The 20,046-nt window shown below is 37.0% G+C and overlaps 2 protein-coding genes across 3 annotated transcripts; one reads left to right on the forward strand and one right to left on the reverse strand.

Moving 5' to 3' along the window:
- Positions 1 to 2,540: 2,540 nt before the first annotated feature.
- On the forward strand, positions 2,541 to 9,106 carry LOC117916109 (U-box domain-containing protein 13). The gene is made up of 4 exons (XM_034831962.1): positions 2,541 to 3,092; positions 6,157 to 6,273; positions 6,638 to 7,090; positions 7,495 to 9,106. The coding sequence occupies exons 1-4, from the start codon at positions 2,823 to 2,825 to the stop codon at positions 8,713 to 8,715; spliced, it is 2,061 nt and encodes a 686-aa protein (XP_034687853.1). The 5' UTR covers positions 2,541 to 2,822; the 3' UTR covers positions 8,716 to 9,106.
- A 4,295-nt stretch (positions 9,107 to 13,401) lies between these two features.
- LOC117915810 (dof zinc finger protein DOF3.6-like) lies at positions 13,402 to 15,020 on the reverse strand. Of its 2 annotated transcripts, XM_034831502.1 has the most exons (3): positions 14,805 to 15,020; positions 13,777 to 14,653; positions 13,402 to 13,679 (listed from the first exon to the last, which is right to left on the reverse strand). In XM_034831502.1, exons 1-3 carry the CDS (start codon positions 14,853 to 14,855, stop codon positions 13,606 to 13,608), a joined length of 1,002 nt encoding a protein of 333 aa, XP_034687393.1. In that variant the 5' UTR covers positions 14,856 to 15,020; the 3' UTR covers positions 13,402 to 13,605. The 2 variants fall into 2 exon arrangements, with proteins under 2 accessions (XP_034687393.1, XP_034687394.1); XM_034831503.1 differs by having other exon boundaries at positions 13,402 to 14,653; positions 14,805 to 15,017.
- Between the last annotated feature and the right edge of the window lie 5,026 nt (positions 15,021 to 20,046).

Genomic DNA, 20,046 nt, shown 5'->3' on the forward strand with positions numbered 1-20,046 from the left:
TATAATTATAATTTATAAGGATAAATATATTAATTTAATGATTTATAATAAATTTTAAATAATTTTTATAAAGTAATATTAATACTTAAAATAAAAATTAAATAATAAATTTTAAAGTAATAATTTAAATATAATTTAACTTAAATTCAATTTAAATTATTAAATATTAAAATTTACCAAACACCCTTTTATCCGTATTCTTTTATTCTTTTATTCCTTCTAGTCCGATATGCCAAAACCAAGTATTATATTCCTTTCATTATCAACTTGCACATTTTTATTTCAAATTAAAAAATAAGCCTAACTTGAGCTTAAATTGACTTCTTAGTTCTTATCCCAGCTCAAGCATGGAACATGCCAAAAAAGAAAAAAAAAGGCTGCAAGTGACTTACTATACTAAGTCCGAACTCAAGCGTTGAACTTGCGACCATACATTATAACAGAAGCGCTTTTATAATTAATAATAATAAAAAAATTAAAAAACAAAGAAGTAGGAAGAAACGAAAAAGAAAGGTAGTGGAAGATCAGCGCTCCTATGATCCTATCCTTTACCTTTTACTAGTTACTCCGCACGCTCCCGAGTTCAGACATAGGGAGAAGTTAGAAGCGCGTGGCGTGGTGCGTTTAAAATAAAAGCTTATGGGATGATTTTGAGTAGAGGCGAATAATGAAATTAAAGAAATGGGGAAATTGGCGAAGGCGGTCACGTGCATTATCCCATTGTCCAATGGAAGTGTAGAGTCTACACACTGTAGAGGGTGAAGCACGCGGTGATAACATGGACTCTCTCATAGGCCGTTGCACTACACACCAAATTTATGGCCCCACCTCTTCTTGGGCCTCTTAGCTGTCCTTCACGACGGGTCACATGCGCCCCTGGGGCCCACCCCCCGACGGTGCTTCTTGATTTTAAGGAATAAAAAACGCAATGTATAATCTGGTTGTGACTTCCATAATTTTCTCTAAAAATTTATTATTCTTTTAAGGAAAACCCTATGATTCTTTGGACGGCTGAGATCTATGTTCAGCTCCAAGACCGCATCGTGCCACGTGGGCGAGGTACAGAGCATGGATCATTGCTTCCACGTCGACCATGTGCCGTGGTTTCCGCGATGTGGACCCACCCACTCCCCTTCCGTTTGGACTTGACCTCTCGTGGACTTGTTCTTTATTTCTATAATATATGTTTATTATTTTGAAGGGTTTTGATGAGTGGGGCGTCAAAGTGGACGGCTCTCAGATACACCAAGGACTTAGGTAAGCTGCTTAAAGCCGAGCCGAGTTGAGTCGCTATCGAGTAGACTGAAACGACGGTCTATCTTTCTCTATAAACCCACTATCACCACCCACCGTGCATGTGGTCCACGTGTATCTAGAATTTTGATTGGGAACTGTTTGCTCTATTTTGCTAGGTGTAGGGCCCAGATTAAATGTAGGTGTCAGAAGTCAATCCGTTCCATTTGATTTTCTTTGACTTTTCAAATTTGATAAGACAGTATTCACCCCTTGAAAAGCACAGGAATCTGACCAGCCTAGTTAGGCCCCGCTGCGCACTTGCCTGGAAATTGCCTATCTGTATAATTAATACTAAATACCCATAACATTTTATAAAAAATGATCAAAATCCTATATCAAGCTTAACATGTAAGTCTGTAACAACCAATTTAATTTAATATATACTTAAAAAATTAATGGAACACAAGGTTAGGAAAAATACAAGCAATGCTAAATCTTCCAATCTCCATCGTGCTTCATTTAAATACAAGCAAAGAGTCTTTTTTATTTTAGAAAGTGTGACCGTTTTTGTGTATATACAAAAACAAATTGATAGATATGAGATTATGACAACCCCAAATTGGCAGTAGATGGTTGAGACTGTGGATTGAAAAAGAAAGAGGTTTCTGGTTGGGTGTCCCAACTCCCAAGTTGGAAGACCACTTTGTTCCTCCATGATTGCCTTGTTGCCCCCCCCATGTATGCATTACTGCCACTATTAATCCTCCCCCACCATACAATTCTTTCTACTATCTTATATTTGCCCCTCTCTACATCAGGAGTTTTCTTTTTCTGTCAAATGTCTCGCCATGATTTTCTTACATCCATGCACTTCTTCCCAGTGGGAGACACCTGATGTTGGAAACGTTTGAGGTGTCTCCCCCCATCCATGGTTTTTTTTTTTTTTCCTTTTCCCACTCATCATCGATGTTTGGCTTCATGAAAAAAGAAACTTTGTAACATATCTATGCATTTACTTCTTACAGTAAAAAAGTTAAAAAGTAAAAAAATAAAAAAATATTTAATGGTCATAAAAATTATATTAATATTTAGATGGAAAATTATTTGGGAAGGTTAAAGCTGGCATCGCCGTTACTCATAAGGAAATTTAGTTGCGTTGCGTGTAGAAATCAAGGAGGAGTTAGCCACGAAGGAGTGCGCCGACCACTGCGGGACGCCGGCGTTGGTCCCCTGATAATATCTCTCTGACCCAGCGAGTCTCTCGCCGAGCCGATAAGCCTAACAATCACAGCTGGATAAAGGCTAAAGGCAAACCCTGGGTTTGGATAAGTCCCAACCCTGGTTAAGCTCATTCAGCCGCGCCAGAAAAAGTCTCCTGCGCGTGAATCGCAGCACCAAAACATCTTTCTCGCCTTCTCTCTAGACTTTCTGTCTCATGGCGACGACTCCGGCCTACCATTCCGGTCACCGTCGGCAATATAGCTGAACTCCAGTGCTCTACGAATCTTGTATATCGATTGCTGTGGGCGGTTCGGTGCGGTTCGGTACGGTTGGGGTGAGTGCGGTTAGATCTCTCATCTGAAGCCATGGAAGAAGCAAAAGGAGCTCCAGTACAGGAGCTGATCGATACAGTTAGTAAGATATCGTCAATCTCAGATTACAGATGTACGGTCAGGAAAGAGTATTGTAATCTGGCAAGAAGGTTGAAGCTGTTGATTCCAATGTTTGAAGAGATTCGGGACAGTAAAGAGCCGATTCCAGAGGAGTCGTTGAAAGCCCTAGTCTCGTTGAAGGAGGCTCTGGAGTCAGCTAAAGAGTTGCTCAGATTTGGTAGTGAAGGGAGCAAGATTTTCATGGTGCGTACATTCCCTTAGAATTTTTTTTTTTGTGTTTTCTTATTTGGCTTGTTTGAATTTAGTTGATTGAATTATGTGGTTGCTGTCGTTTATATTTTCTTGTGATATTCTGTTTGGTTTCCGAGAAAATGGAGGAAAGGAAAGGAAATTTTTTTAATATTGTGAGTTTTTGGGGCGTTTGGATGTCAACAAAAGAGAAGCTCAATTTCACTAACTCAAGCGGATGTATTAGGTCCAGATGACTGAATAATGTAAAGTTTGAGATTCATTTGCGCTTGTTTTCCCATATTTTCTCGACAACCAGCAGGGTTAGTGTCGTATTGGTTTGAAAATGTTATCAGTTGTTATTTTGTTTTTCCCTCTATCAGGAATAGGGCTTTAGAATGTAGGTGAGGTGGTTTTAGTTCCTTTCTCCTCCTGGGATGTCTTCAGTGCGGAGTATTTAGCAACAATTATGTTCATTTTAATTGAACGGAGAATAGAAGCCTCTGCTTGGCATGGGTAATTGCCCGTGTATCACGAGCTGAGTAAAATTTCTAGGGAATAGGTAAAAGAAAGTCATAAAATGCCATCACCTATTGGAAGCCATCCGAAAGTTGATTCATATATGTATTTGCTCATTTGTTTTACCAGTTCTTTTATCACTAAGATAAGATCTTCTGGTTCTTTTGTCCATCTGGTAATTTTTTATTAGCTCGCTACAGTTTTGAAGTGCAATAGTTTCTGATATGGTCATCACCATCTGGATTGATTTGTTTTCATTCATATAGATGCAATGTCTTTTGTCTTTTGATTCATGAGTATCACTTTCATGTATGGATTATATATTCCAGTCATTCTTTAATATGTATCTGTTTATTCCTTTTCTTTTTATTTTTTGTCCTCATTAGGCCTTTTCTTGATTCCACCATAAGGCCCAATTATATTAATTGGTATGATTTTGTCTGTTATTATGTTTTATACCCTTGTGAACTCCTCTAAATTAGACACACGACTTAATTTTGTGTCTGTTGGAACTTCTTGAGCATGATCTGCCACCATGTTTGTGGTTTATGCCGCCTTTGTGTTTTTTAAAAATTAGAACATGAAGATTATTATTATTAAAAATTAGAATACCATTGGGTTGCTTGGGTCTATCTTCAGCAATTAAGAAAAGCACCCCTCTTTAATTTTACAGACAATGGAACCACTTCTTTTGCATCAGTTTTGCAAAAGAACTTCCCAAGTAATGAGCATATGTTGTCTTGGAGTGGAAACTAAAAATCATGGGCATAGTATGGGTCTCATTTCCTGATCATGTTGGTACCATGACCTTAACAAGTTTTCAGACAAAAACTGAAAATCATGAGCTTAGGTTTGTTCCTGAATTCAATGGCCATTTAATTACCAATTAACTTGATAATGGCCTTCTTTCAGTTTAATCGATGATTGAGTTATTTTTCTCTTCTATTACCGAAATTATTGGCCTTAAAAACATTTACATTACAGTCATGCATGGTCATGGAAAAGGAATCATTCAGAATCATTTGAAACTATTAGGTGAACTTGAAGAAAATCCTAGAATGAGTTTGAGAGAGAAAAGTGATACATTTTAAGAAATGGAAAAGAATTATTGTTGCATCACAATGATTTTGAAGCATTTGGAAAATTTTGCAATTCATTTGAGGATAAATTTTAATATTAGGGGTATTTTTTATTACTTCGCAACTAGTGAAGAGTACGTGATAAATTTGGTTTTCATTTATGTGTACAGCTGCTGATTGGTTGTTTAGATCGTCCAGGTCATTGCACAATAAATATGCAGTGATTTTGCTGCATTTTCTTCCTATATTGCCACTTCTTAATCTGATACAAAAGGACCAAGCCAAGGGCAGTGGTTTTCAGACATGGAGAGTCTAATGTCTAATATGGTATGTCATTGAGGTAAGGGGTGTATTAACCTATAAAGGAACGAAAGGAGTGAAGAGAATGATATCTTTCTTGTTTTCTCTTTTTGAAAGTCAAATTTACTATGGAAAAAGAAAGGTAAATCCCAGTAAATACAAAGTATACAAATGCAAGAGAAGATTCAACCTAAGCAACAACAATCTAAGAGGTCCAATAAGAAGACCCCAACAAAGGAAAAGGAGAGATCCAAGAATAATGACTTAAAGTCTCTGAATAGGCAACTTGTCATAAGGTTCTTCTATTCCTTATTATCTTCTTTCCTGCTTGTCCAACCAGCTTGTTAACTTCTCCATATCACAAACAATTCCAGTCAGAATGGTATGGATCCTTGCTTATTATCAGTTGGAGAACTGGCACAAAGCATATGGGGAGTTTCCAAGATGAATGTTTTGTTTGTAGTTAGGAGTGTTATTGACATGATAAGAGGGGGAAATACAGGAGTGGCTGAAATAACAGCTTAACCACCAAATAAACACAACCAATCACCACTCCCCTGCATCTAGTGTTTCATGTGTTTGTTGGGGGGTGGGGGTGGATGCCACAAAAAAGCAAGAAATATAAGTTTAGAAATTGGTAGATTTCTAAGCTTAAATCTGTTCTGCCACTATTGAAAAAAGGGTAAAAGAATGATAACATTTGAGTGTAAGGTAGCAGACCTTTTGAACTGGGTGTCCACCTCAACCTTTAAATGGTGAATTGAGATAGTACTTTTCCGCTTCTTCTTCCCATAAAGTTGAAATTGCAATTCCATTGTGCCTGCATGTTTAATGAAAATAAAAATCCCAAAAATAAACCACTGAACCAGGATTATTCGTCTTATTTTGTTTTATATTTTATACTTGAGAAATATAAGTAGATGTATGTGCTGAAGGTGTACTTAAGAGACATAAGTAGATGTATGTGCAGAAGTGTACTTGAGAGATATAAGTAGATTTATGTGCAGAAGATGGTCCAGATCCAAAGGTATTTTTAGTGGCTACTCTCATACCCAAGCCTCTGTTCCCTTGTTGCTTGGGATACTCAAAGCTGTACAGCTAATTTTGTTCCTTAATTTTTTTTGTTTCCTTTTTCCTTTTTTATTTATTTATTAAATCAATCTTTTTCATTTTGCTTGCAGGTCCTAGAAAGAGAGCAAGTTGTCTCCAAATTCCACGAAGTGACTGCTAATCTGGAACAAGCTTTGAGCGGAATCTCATTTGAAAAACTTGACATAACAGACGAAGTTAAGGAACAGGTAGAGATTCACTTTTTTTTTTTCCTTTTTTGGGAATGTTAGTATTGTCTTTATTTGGATGGATGGTTGTAGGGAGTTCCTACAAGATTCACCTCTTTTTTTTTGGCATGAAACTTTGACTTGATTAATAGAGAACCCTGATTTTCTCAGACCAGACAGCTTTTTAGTTGGAAATAACATAAAGATCCTAAGATTTGTTACATTTTATAATAAAATGTAGATGGTCCATGAAAATTATGCTCATTTCCCACTTAGTATGTTGGTAATGATTTGAGGAGGGCCCAAAAGCAGAGGAGTCACCAAGGTTTATTTCTTGTACTATTTTTGTGTTTATTGTTTTCCCTTCGGCTTTTTCTGTATCCAGGTTGAGCTAGTTCTCTCTCAGTTCAGAAGAGCCAAAGGAAGGGCTGATGCAACCGATGCTGAGCTGTATGAGGATCTTGTGTCCCTTTATAACAAGAGCACTGATGCAGCTACAGACCCAGCTGTCTTAAGGAGGTTGGCTGAGAAGTTGCAATTAATGCAAATAGATGATCTCACACAAGAATCACTGGCTCTGCATGAAATGGTCACTGCCAGCAGTGCAGATCCTGGAGAGAGCATCGAGAAGATGTCAATGCTATTGAAGAAAATTAAGGATTTTGTGCAGACTGAAAATCCGGACTTGACTGCTACACATGGAAAGTCCCTTCCTTCAAGTTGCAGTGGGCAAATATCTACCGATGGGAATCACAAGTCCCCAGTTATTCCAGATGATTTTCGTTGTCCGATATCCCTGGAGCTAATGAACGATCCTGTCATTGTTTCAACAGGGCAGGTATATGCATTTTAATTCCTTGCTCTTTGATAGCCGAACTGAGTTGGGCTTTTGTTTCTTTTTTGTTTCTAATTTTCATTGGTGGCATCAGAAACCAAACACCTTCACGAAATTCTTAGGATAGAAGTTGACTCTCGCTTTCTTGATTCCTTCATTTTTTTAGTTGCTTGGAAGAATCAGAAATTTGGAAAGAGACTGGAAGAAATGGATTCATGGTTCAGATATTTATAATCATCTAACGAGAGTTGATTTTCTGACCATAAGATTTATTATAAGAACCTTTTAAATTGTTAATGTTTTGAGTCACCTAGATGCATCTCCCATGAATGAGCAATCTGGAGATTTGCTTATATCACATCCTTGGATTACTATTCCTTAGCGGTTTCCATGTTTCTCTGTTGTAGACCTATGAACGTTCCTGCATCGAGAAATGGCTGGAAGCAGGACATGGCACATGTCCAAAGACACAACAGACCCTCTCTAGCCAGGCCCTCACACCAAACTATGTCTTGCGTAGCCTCATAGCACAGTGGTGCGAGTCTAATGGGATCGAGCCACCAAAAAGACCCAGCAGTTCTCGGCCCAGTAAAACTGCATCTTCCTGCTCACCAGCTGAGCGCACCAACATAGAAATTCTTCTCAACAAGCTTCGATCTGGCAGCCCTGAAGACCAGCGAAATGCAGCAGGTGAGATCCGCCTTCTTGCTAAGCGCAATGCAGATAATCGAGTGGCCATTGCCGAAGCGGGGGCCATCCCTCTCCTGGTCAACCTCCTTGCAACACCTGATTCCCGCACCCAAGAGCATGCTGTCACAGCGCTTCTTAACCTTTCCATATGTGAAGATAACAAATCAAGCATTATTAACTCTGGAGCTGTACCTGGTATAGTTTATGTGCTCAAGAAGGGGAGCATGGAAGCACGGGAAAATGCTGCAGCTACCCTCTTTAGCCTTTCGGTGGTGGATGAGAATAAGGTTACAATTGGTGCTTCAGGGGCAATCCCACCACTGGTGACATTGTTAAGTGAAGGTACCCAGAGGGGGAAGAAGGATGCTGCAACCGCACTGTTCAACTTGTGTATTTACCAAGGGAACAAGGGAAAGGCAGTGAGAGCTGGAGTAGTGCCCACACTGATGCGGCTGCTGACAGAACATGGAGGTGGAATGGTGGATGAGGCACTGGCTATACTTGCAATCTTAGCCAGCCATCCTGAAGGGAAGGCAGCCATTGGATCCTCCGAGGCAGTGCCAGTTTTGGTGGAGGTTATTGGCAACGGGTCCCCCAGGAACAGAGAAAATGCAGCTGCAGTTTTGGTGCATCTTTGTGCTGGTGACCAACATCATCTAGCGGAAGCTCAGGAGCTTGGAGTGATGGGTCCATTGGTGGATCTGGCTCAAAATGGCACCGATAGGGGCAAGCGAAAGGCTGCACAGTTGCTTGAGCGCATGGGCAGGTTTATTGAACAGCAGCAGCAACAGCAGGCTCTGGTGCAAGCTCAGGCTCAGGCTCAGACTCAGGCCCAGCCCCAGCCCCAGCCCCAGGCACATACCCACACCCACACCCACACCCACACAGAGAGCCCGCACACACAGCTGTCGACGCTAATGAATGCTGTTGATGGCTGAGGTTTTCTTGTGTCGTATTGGGTTGAGGCGGCTTTGCTTAATTAGAAGGGGAGGTGGAAGATCACCTGCCCCACCTGTTAAAGTTATTCATTTGGTTTGTGTGGGGTTGAGGCTTTGATGATTTAAAAAGAGTCATCATGATCCAAAAAAGAGAAGGAAAAGGACTGAAATATGATCTGACGAGTGTGAGATGTGCCATCACAACATGTACGCCTGTAATCATCCTCAGTTTTTATTGAAGGAGATGTTTTCTGTATCCAGATCAAAGTGCTTCATATTGAAGTTTGCTAATGTAACTATCGACAGCGAGAAAACTACATTCAAAGAAATGGAAATGCCAGAAATTGAAATGTTATAATTCTGCAAGTAAACTGACAGAACTTATGTTGAATTCTGGGGAAAGTCAAAGTTAAGCATTTGTTTGTAATCCGGTTGGAAAAGATGGAATTAGTAATTAACCTATTATTCTGGGCCGTACATTTTGTTTTTTGGGGGGGGGCCTAGATTGTTGCTTTCTTCTGAGTTGAGGCTTTTGCCCTAAGGGCATTTTGGGGGAGTCATGGGATGGGACCCATCTCCATCGATGCAGGGGCACTATGGTTCAGCCTGACAGGTGCCATTACCATACGGTTAGGCTGGTTTGTGCAACTGTTTGTCGAAGAGACATGGTGTATATAGCTAAAATGATGGCCAGTGTCCATAGCTTTTGCTATTTTATAATATCTTGTCTTACGTGGATCATGAATCAGATTTGTCAAAGCGTGGGGTTTATAAACGAGTCAGCATCTTTTAGTTAAGGAATCTTAGTAGCATTAGTAAAGTAAGATGATCCAGGTGCGATATTTTTCTTAAGATCACGAGAACCCAAGTATTTATACCAAAATCTCGTAAATATTTTATCCTTATCCGTATCATTCTTGTTAAAATTATTATTTTTATATTTTATATATTTGAGTGCTGTGGAATTAGGCCTTAAAACAACAATTGGAATCAATACTAGATGCTATTTGAGTCTTGTGAGACTAGGTCTATGATTATCTAGGGTCGTTGGGATTGTTCGTTATTAGGCCGGCTAAAAGAAAGACAACACATGTTTCATCACTTAAGATTATAGTTACCCATGTAGAATTTTAAGGCAAAGAAATTTGAGGAGATTAATAATTAAGGATTAGCTTCAGTTCTATTACATGTTACTTAGAATAATAATTGGAATGAATATTTGAGACTTGTGGAGCCACACCTTTGCACTACACTTTTATCAAATGTACCCACCTCACTTTCACAGGCCAAGTGGCTTGTCAATGGCCCGCCTTAGGAGTTTAGGTCCTCTAAACTGATCTTTCTCTCATTTTTTTTTTTTTATTTAAATACCACAGGGAATTGAATTTAATTTTTTTTTACCTTAAATGACTATGTTTGTTTCAAGACAGTTTGAAGGAAAATATGTGAAAAAAAAATTACAAAAGAAAAAAAAAGTGAATCAAAATAAAAAATAAATTATTTTAAACTCTTTTCATGGATTTAACTTTTTTTTATGTAGATTAAATCATTTAAAAACATACAAATTTGTTAATAATTTTAATTATATTTAATTTTATTTCACATTTTTATAATAAAACCATGAGAAAATCATTTAGCATTTCTTTTATTTTCTTATTACTTTCAAGAATCAAACATAGTCATTGTGTTTGATATAAAAGGAAATTAAAATAAAAATAATACTCTTTTTGGTTCAGTGTCACAAGAGAATTATTTTAATCATGCTTTAATAGTAAATATAAATGACTCAAAATTGTAGAACTAATAAATTAATTTAAGAAAAACAAGGTAGACGGATAGAATTCATTTAAAGTTCTTAATTCACTCAAATAAAAAAATTACTATTAAATATATATATTAATTTTTGAATGCTATTATCGTATCGAGTATATTTGATGGTGATTTTAGAAAATCATTTTTTAACATGTGAAAATTTTTATTTTTCAAATATTAGGAAGAGTACAAACACTTTTAGAATAATTGTTAAACGTACTTATAGTCAATTCGTAAAAAGCTTACGAACGACCTAATTCTCAATATTATAGCAAATTTAAAAAAATTAATAATTAGATGATGATCAATAGAAGAAATAGAGATAATTAAAGAGTGAAAAAGAAAAGAACACGAATACAAGTTGTAGAGTAGAGGATAAATAAATAAAATTGTAACTTAGTAAATGCTTTAATAAAAATAAATTTCATAAACTTCCACCATTTTTTAAAACAAATGAAAAGTTCTAAAATTATCCCATAACAACCTGAAAAATCTTTTTCCTTTTTCCTTGAAGAAAATTTCAGTCCACTCCAAACACTAGATTGTAAGATTTCAATTCATTTATTCAAATCCCTCCATTCCAAACTGGTCTCTTAAGGCAAAAAAATAATGTTCCAAAAATGCATTAAATTGACGTATTAATTCAACTCAGGTTGATAGATCCACGAGAATGATACAAAAATGAAATAATTCAAACCCAATGAGTACAAAGTCAAATCCATGGAAGACCCGAGTTTCTACTGAGTCAAATGGGCAGGATGGACAGGAGGAAACGGCTCCATCTTGTCTTTTGTTTTTTTCTCCTACATGCATGCTAAAGTTTCCAGTTTCCACAGTGTGTTTGCTAAAGATATACAATTTTCTTTTTCCAACACCTGCCAATTAAAAGCAAACTCGATCAATTGAATCGAAGCTAAAGTGGGTCCCAAGTGTTCTTATATTACGTGAAGAATCATTGAATCTATTATAGGTTGGTATATGGGAATTGGGAGGTGAGGTGAATGCAAAAGAAGGTTGCTTCTACAAACTTCGCACTAGTGATAAAATTGACGCTTTGAATAGTCTATTTTTCTTGGGGGAAAAGTTCCATTTGTATTGACAGGGCAGCTGATGGAAGAAAGCCAACTTGCCCTTGAGATGCATGCTTCCAATTGATTGGTACACAGTGACCGCATAAAACTATGGAGAGAGAGAGAGAGAGAAGAAAGAAAGGTAATAATGCAGGTTGTAGATGATCTGATTGCAGCAGTTTCCAGAGAGGTTCACTGGAAAACGGAAAGAAAAAAGAATGAAAAAGCAAAATGATAAGTTCTTTGAACCAGTACTTCTCAGAACAGATTCTTTTTTGACTATAACAATCTAGTATCAAAATCATATATATATACTGATACGATATATACATATCAGAATATGAAATGCATGATCGTATCTCTACTGAATAATTCGTAATTCTGCAGTCACATTTCAGTGATATTTTGTGGCCTTGGATTGCTTTTATGATTTCGAGTTGTGAAGGAAACGTAAAGAGAGAGAGAGATACAAGATATGAGACGTATCCATGTGGACAACAGAGGAACATGGAGACTAAGCAAAGCTTGGATTTCCGAGCCCTCCGTTGATTGGAATTGTTCGTACCACAACAACGAACCACTCGTCTTTATTTCTCTTCTTTCTTTTTTTCTTTCCTTGCTGGTGGCCTTTCCTACCCACCTACATCTACAACTTTGGTATCCCACGATAACTGTTTTTTGCTTCCTACATCCAATGACCCACTGACACGAGCATGGACTTACTTTATTCGTTGTTGCTAGGCAGCCTTGGTCCTTGCAAAAAAGCAAATCCGGATTCCTTTCTTTTCAGACAACCAACCCTAGATGGTTTATGATTACAATATCTAATTATTAGTATCAAAGATTTGAATGTGGAGAGAAAGAGAGAGAGAGAGAGAGAAAAAGGGAGAGAGGAGGCAAGGCAAACCAAATAAAACCAAGCAAAGAAGTTGGGAGGCTGTCACAACGTGAGGACGAAGGTTTTGAAACAAAGGAAATTCCAGAATTCTATGGTAGGCTTTGGGTTGCATGGTTTTGAGTGGGATTTTTGGCGTTTTCTTATATTGTTTTTTTATAACTTCCACAGTTCAAGTCTTCAACTTTCACTCTCACGACCCAACAAAACAAATAAGTACTTCCCATGTCCTCACTCTCTCTCTCTCTCCATGGTGGAGGACAGACGTGGCTGCCTTGATCAACAGTTTTCTTGGACAGGTGAAAACTGAAAAGAACTAACCTCTCAGCTGGTGAATCACCTAAAAATGAGAGACAAGGAGTTTCCTGGGAATTTGAATTTTGCTTGATATAGAAGAATAGGGAAAAATGTGGGAATTGGAGTCACTGTCCATCGGGAGATTGATGGAAAGCAGTGCGGATGAAACATCACTTCTAGTTCTGAGTTATTAAGTTCCTAAGACCATTCAAAAGACTCCTAGAATCATGGTCGAAAGTAAACAAGCATATGAGTGTGTAAATATGTGGGCAAATAATACATAAGTACAAAGGTTCAGTGCTGTAGAACTGTAGAAACGTTCTAATGCAGCTTCCATTTTTCTCTTAACATTGCAGATAGTACTGTTCACCAAGAACAAATCAAAAACATGATACAGTACAAATTAAAGCTTGAACTACTTGATATAAGGCAATTTCAACAAGACTGGTTCTTTGTATATTAATATTTATCGATAAGAGGTCGATCACAACTGGTTTAGGTTAATTTCTTTTTCTTTGGCAATCTTGCTAAATGTGGGTGATCCCCAGAAAGGATTCTTGCAGCATCTCATCTTAATGCAACTAACAGTACTACTCCTAATGCTAGTGCATAAAGAAGAAGAAGAAAAAGTTGGCATACGAGAAATTTTAATAGTAATGAGTTCATCATGTCAGATAACAAACTCCATCAGACCCGGCACGCACACTTCTGTAAACAAGCCCATAAAATACAGGAGACTAGAAACATAAATTAAATAAGCAAGGGCACATATAAATTCTACAAAATCTACCATTTCTTGGCTCGGCAGTAGATTGATCAGGATGAGATAGGTTCCTCAGCAAGTGATCTTACGTTCTCGGATTTGGAACTTGCGACAAGCTGAGGCGATTCTGTGGAACATACAGCTAGCTTGGTGTCAATTATATTTGATTTAAGTGTAGTAAATGTCAAATTATAAGCGATTGCTAGTGGAGGAAGAGTTGAGACCAGAGAAATCCGTCCACGCATTTCCAACCCAATACTGATTATTTTCTGAAGTATCCAAGAACTGCCTTGACAAGTTTAGCCCTTGGTTTTCTAGCAATTTCACTGCAGTCAGCTGGGCAACCCCAGAGCCCGACACCATGTGGGGAAGATGGCCGTTTCTATCTACAGAAGACGATGCTTTGACATCTTCATTTTGAAATGGGTACAAACCTGTTGGTGGCTCAAAGCTACCCAAGAAAGGAAATTGCTGAACCTGTTGCAAACGCCACTGCTCCACTCCTTCTGCGGACAAACCTACTGAATTACTACCTATATGAAAACCCATTTCATTCTGGCCACCACCACTGGATGCCATTATATGTGGCGTATTTCCACCAAAGTTTAAGCTCATATTCCCAATACCATACTGAGTAAGATTTTGTAAAGTGGGCATGAAGGGTAACTGAGAAGCTTGTTTTGGCAAGTGACCAATTATCTCTGCGGTGCCACTAGAGGGAATTGCACTGGTCGAGTTCGAACCAGCATGCCTTTCAGCAGAAGCTGGCGACTTCGAGCTACTGCTTTTGCTTTTCTTGTTTCTACGGCATCCTCCACCCACCGGAACATTCCTAAGGGCACCTCCTCGCGTCCAGTATCGTCGACATGTCTTACAGAAGTGGCGGGGCTGTGTGAGACTATAATTATTGAAGTAGCAAAACTTAGTATTGGTCGATTCGCATCTGGGACACTTCAGTGCTGTCTCTGGTTGTGGTATCTTAGCTACCCGTGCTCGATCAGCCATCGAACCAGGTCTAATCGAGCCCAGACTACCGGCCTGAGGTGGTGGTGGTGGAAGCTGGGGATTTTCATTGCCACTTCCTTCTTGACGATTGGGTTGCTGCGACAGAAAATCCAGAAACAAGAAGAAAATTAAAATCCTAAATATTTGGTATATTCAATAAAAGATCACAAAGGAATAGGAATATTTTTTTTCATTATCATCCTTTTCGGTGAAGAAGCAGTGGAAGGAAAATTCCAAGAAACCATACCTGCTGCCAGTTCAAAGGATCTGGATAGAGTGGAACAGATGAGAAAACCATGGTTTTTGAGCCTTCTCTTTTATAAAGGTTGATGGGTGTGCTTTGGTTTTTTTTTCCCCCTTTTTTCCGAACTACGAAGGCGAATCACACAAAGAAGATATACCAGAGCCAAGAAAGCAAGAGAAAAGAAAGAGAAGAAGAAGGAAAGATAGATGAGGCTTTTGTTTATTTTGCTCTTATTCTCTCATTCTCATCACTTTTTGTTTTATTATATTTCTAGGGCTTTAGTGGGCGAAGTTTCTTAGCCTTTAAGCTTCCTTGTGATGGACGGACTGCGGTTTAGTGCTTGAGTAAAAAAAGTGGTGGCTCCTCATGCATGGAAGACAGAGAGAAAGATGTAACCCTAGTGATATATTAATTAACAAATAATTACTGTCAATCTTGTCATTGTGGTGGGATCAACCTCTCCCATAACCAGAATTCCAAATCAGGGAGCTGTTAAAGTAAAATTAATCAATGTGATGTACAGCCCAAATAACGAGCATTACCTTTGCCACATGATCGATGAATTTGCTATAGAATTCTTCACTTTAGATCATCCATCCAAGTAAGCAGCTAGCTCTGCTTTGCACCAAGAGATCTTTGCCATTTATCAATTACTTGCACTGCCTCTTTATAGTATTGCTCTTTAATTTTATGTTATCTCAGGGCTCCTTCATATGTTTACTTAACATGTATACATTCAGTAATTGATTCAATTTTAAGTGATCCTTAATTTTATGCTTGATTCTTCCTAGCTATATATTTTCCTCAATGCTTGATGAATTACTTTTATAAATTCCATGAGGAGCCAGTGCTGGTAGCACTACTTCCATGATTGTATGAAAATTTCATCCCCTCTCTTTTGAGTATGGAAACCCATAGTTTGTGGATTTTCCACTGCCATTGTTTCTAGAAAAATAATAAGCTGCTCCAATCAGACTGTTCCAATCACCTTTTTAGTAAGCATAAAAAAAAAAGGCATGAGAATTTTTAAAATCATAAGGGCATTTGTGCATGGTGTGTTCTTCCAAAGTGTTCAGAAAGTTATTTAAATGAAATAGCAGTAAGATCTCTTTAACAACTTTAGAGTTAATTTGGACCATGATGTTGATGCTGATCAGTGGAATCCAGTTTCTCCTAATTGGAAAGTACTACATGTAGAGAGATCAGACCATGCTGAGAAGTTCCACTTCACTCTCTATATGTTGCATTGCTTTGATGGTAAGCATATTGACAAACTAATTCAATTCTGAAAACGAGTCTCAAATATGAATTATGCAAATCCAGTAATTTTCTCTATCTATAATCGCATCCATTTGGGGAATTTCCAAATTTAGATGTATTGAACCCTCAAATTGATCAGAGAACCCATCTCACCATCAAAAAATGATGCAAAACCAGAAACTCAGTGGAGAGAATGCCAGTTACTTCTGCATCTTTACGTGGTCTAGTAAAGAAATTAACAAGGGGGTCATGGCCCCTAAAGCCCTATGATGTAGCGACAAAGAGGATCGGTCTTCGTCAATCATGTCATCAGATGCTCACGGTCGGAATTCGTTTCTTATTTGCCATGGTAGCCGCTTGTAGGTCCCATTAGATAAACCCCTTCCTAACAATAGCCTACAGAATATATGCGGGGTCGGGGCGGTGGAAAAAGCACAATTCCACCATCATCGATGGATCCCTCTTTTCTTTGTATTTATCGTGATCGGTCATATATATTCAATTTCTGATAAAGCATTTGATCATTGAATTATGTGATGAAAAAAAAGGAAAAGAAAAGAAAAGGGGAGGAAAATACTTGGACCTACATGAACTTCATGCATCAACATCTTTTTGTAATGGACAAACTGAGGTTGAGGACATAAGCAAGTGGTTTGAGATGATTTACAACCCTACATGCACATGGTGATGAATTTCTCCTTTAAGTTAAGCCAAAAATCATTTGGGGTTATAGTCTAGACTCCATTTTTCCAAAAGGAAACAATGATACACATATTACGAATATAAGTTGTGGTGGAAATGTGTAAAGTCAGTGGGGTCCCCGTGGATTATGGTGCTGGATCTTGTGTTTCTCCCCCAATCAAACATCAATCATCTAGAAAGTCAAAACACCCAGATGATGAATTTGCTCTCTAATTAAGAAAGAAATCAACAACAACAAAACTATATAATATGGGATTCAATTAATGTAGCAGAACATGTGGATTTTTCACCCAACATGCAGTAAGTTGTAGGGCTGTGGAAGAAAACTTGCCATGAAAAGGACTGAATCTGAGTATTCATATGTAGTCCTAGAAACATGGGGTGCAAGTCTATATATCTGGATTTAGAAATGTATGTCACTTTAACCGCTTGGTATGCACTGTATCGACATTCAAAACTTGATAAAATCTATTTGAATTAAGATGGTGGGGATAGAATCTGATTCTCTAACTATATTTCTAGGCATATGGTAATGGCTTTTGCTTATTTTCATGCAAAAAGCAATCCCCTTTCACACAGAAATATAGTTTAAAAGGAAAGCAAAACTGCAGCCTTAACACAACCCCTTGTCCCCTCTCCTCTCCCCAGTGACAGTCCTCCCACACATGCGACCTACAGTAGTGAAAAATTTATCAAGACATCATGGTTTCCTTAACGTTATCTGATCACTTAGTAAAGAATCCAGGTGATGCTAAAACGCCCACTTTTTTTTTTTTTTGCCTTGTCTGCTTCGGAAACATGGTTCCCACCCTGCCATTAATGGAGGCTAGCATTCTGTCAAAGACCATAATACAAGTGTTCCTACGCATTTAGTTGTTGATCCGAAAAGGGAAATGCTATTGAAAGGCTTTTGCTAATAATTGCACATGCCACTGACACTAAACAGATGCTCCCTATACCCATCAGCTCAGCTGCTGAACGCTTTATTGCCCCCAAAGTGAAGGCCCAGCGTACCTGTTAAGACACAAATCCACCAAACCTACCCATACCAATTAATCAAAGGATGGAGAAAGTTGACATGTCATATCACAGCCAACATATCATCGAAGTGCAGATTCCACCGCCATTTCTCATTTGAAATCATTGAAAAATATTGGTTTTGAAATGGGATAGAACTTGGGAGTGGTATTTTGAAAGCCCATTGGGCCTTGAGCCCAGTGGGCCATGGCCTGGCCCACCACCAACAAGGTTCGTTTGACTATGGACCGATCTATGCCAACCCAAGCACCTTATTGGCAACAAGTAGGTTAGACCTCCATTCTTTAAAGCAGGCCCAAATGAAGATCTAGTCTCCGAACAGCAGCCCACTGGAAAGCCCACTGCAAGGCCTACTGCAGTAGACAACGCCCACAAATGAATATTATATTAGAGATTGTTTGGGAAAGCAACAATTACATTTAGAAGAATGAAATGAAATACACGTACAAAAATTTTGTTTAAATTTTTGAATTTCAAATGCATTATTGCATGTGACATGCAGAATGATCTGCTCTAGGAATTCAATATTATGTCTACAAAAAATATTTATAGAATTAAGAAAAATAGAAATTAAATATAAAAAAATATAACTATTACGTTTAAATAAAATAAGTGAAAATTTTTAGTAAAATATAAATATTAATTTCCACGTCTAAGAAAAAAATACGTGGATCTAAGCAAATGAAAAGGAATCCAAGTTATAAATATTTGATCATTAAATACAAATAGTGATGCTCCTTCATAGGAATAAAAAGTTTTAAGTAATTAAATTCAAAAACTAATGGAAACAAAATTTGGGAAGGGATAGTTGTAGAAATGGAAGTAAGAAATTGTAGGGTAAAACTATTGCTTTCAGTCTCAAACCAATATGAGTTGGCTCGAACAACCCAAGTCCAACTTGATGTTTGAAAAGGCTTGGATAAGTATTTTTAATATTTAAGTTGGACTTAAATTGTGTTTTCTCAATTTGAACTCAATTTGAGTTGAATTTTGGGTTAAAAATTTGGGCAAGTTGAAAAAAATGTTATAATATTTATTATTTATATTATTATATATAAATATATTCATTTTTTATGCTTTCAAATAATTTTTTTTTAAAAAAAAAAGTGTATCAAATTTAAGTATTTTATGCATTTTTTATTTCTAGAAAGATAAATAGATTTTTTTTATATTACTGCAAAATAATGTGTTATCTATATAAATAACACATAAAATTTTAAAAGTTTTTCAATCCAATTAAACTCGAATTTAATTCATATAGACCTAACAACTTGTCCAACCCAAAAGTTTAACCCAAGTCTAATATGAAACTAATGAGCCTTGAGAAAATAAGAATGAGATTTATTTGGGTTAAACATCTTAGGTTAGAGATCGAGTTGGGTTAATTAAATGTTTATTAATATGAGTTGGACTTGAGATTGTCAACTCAATTCTCACCCGTTGTAACCCTATCAATAAACTCGTGTTCTACAATTTTCAATATTATTTATTTATATTTAAAGAAAAATAATGTCTTGTCAAAAATAGTTTTTATTTAGTCAAAATTTTAAAAATATCAAAATGATATTCATCTTTAATCAAAAAAAATATTTTTAAATACAGTTTTCAAACATATAATTTAATTATGGAGCTCCAAATTTTATTTCTACTCCTCTTATTTATTCAAAACCTTCATCCCCATGGTAAGTCTATGATGAATATTCTTTCAATTTATCTCTTAAATTTCCCACAAGACTAGACAAATTTGAATTATAAAAGATGTCCTTATTGTACTTCAAAGTAAAGGTCTAATTTACTGTTGATGTACTCCTTTAAATTCTTTTAGGATTTTACCTCATGAAAAATCTTTAAGCATTTCCTTTTCTCAATAGCACGTTTAATTCTATAACCTAGGTCCTACATTAAGGTTCTATGTCAATTTCAAGGAGCTTTTCGGATTCTTTTTCCATTTATATTTTCTTATTAAGACTTTATTATTAGTGTGCTAAAATATTCCTCATGAATTTAGGTGGAGAATGAGAGAGAGAGGGAATATTTTGTTCATCCTAGGTTTATTACTTTATATACTTGTGATTTGATAAATTTTGTTGTTTTTAATTTGTTATTATTTTTCCAAATAGTTTGAGTGATATTTGGATTTTGTTATTTTTTCAAATGATTATTTTTTTAGTCACTATCCTTAGATGGTGTTTGTTTTTTTTTTTTTCTATTTAGCCAAAAAACAAGCACCGCCTTAGGAACACTT

This window comes from Vitis riparia, chromosome 6, assembly GCF_004353265.1.
Source record: "Vitis riparia cultivar Riparia Gloire de Montpellier isolate 1030 chromosome 6, EGFV_Vit.rip_1.0, whole genome shotgun sequence".
In the NCBI taxonomy this organism is placed as follows: domain Eukaryota; kingdom Viridiplantae; phylum Streptophyta; class Magnoliopsida; order Vitales; family Vitaceae; genus Vitis; species Vitis riparia.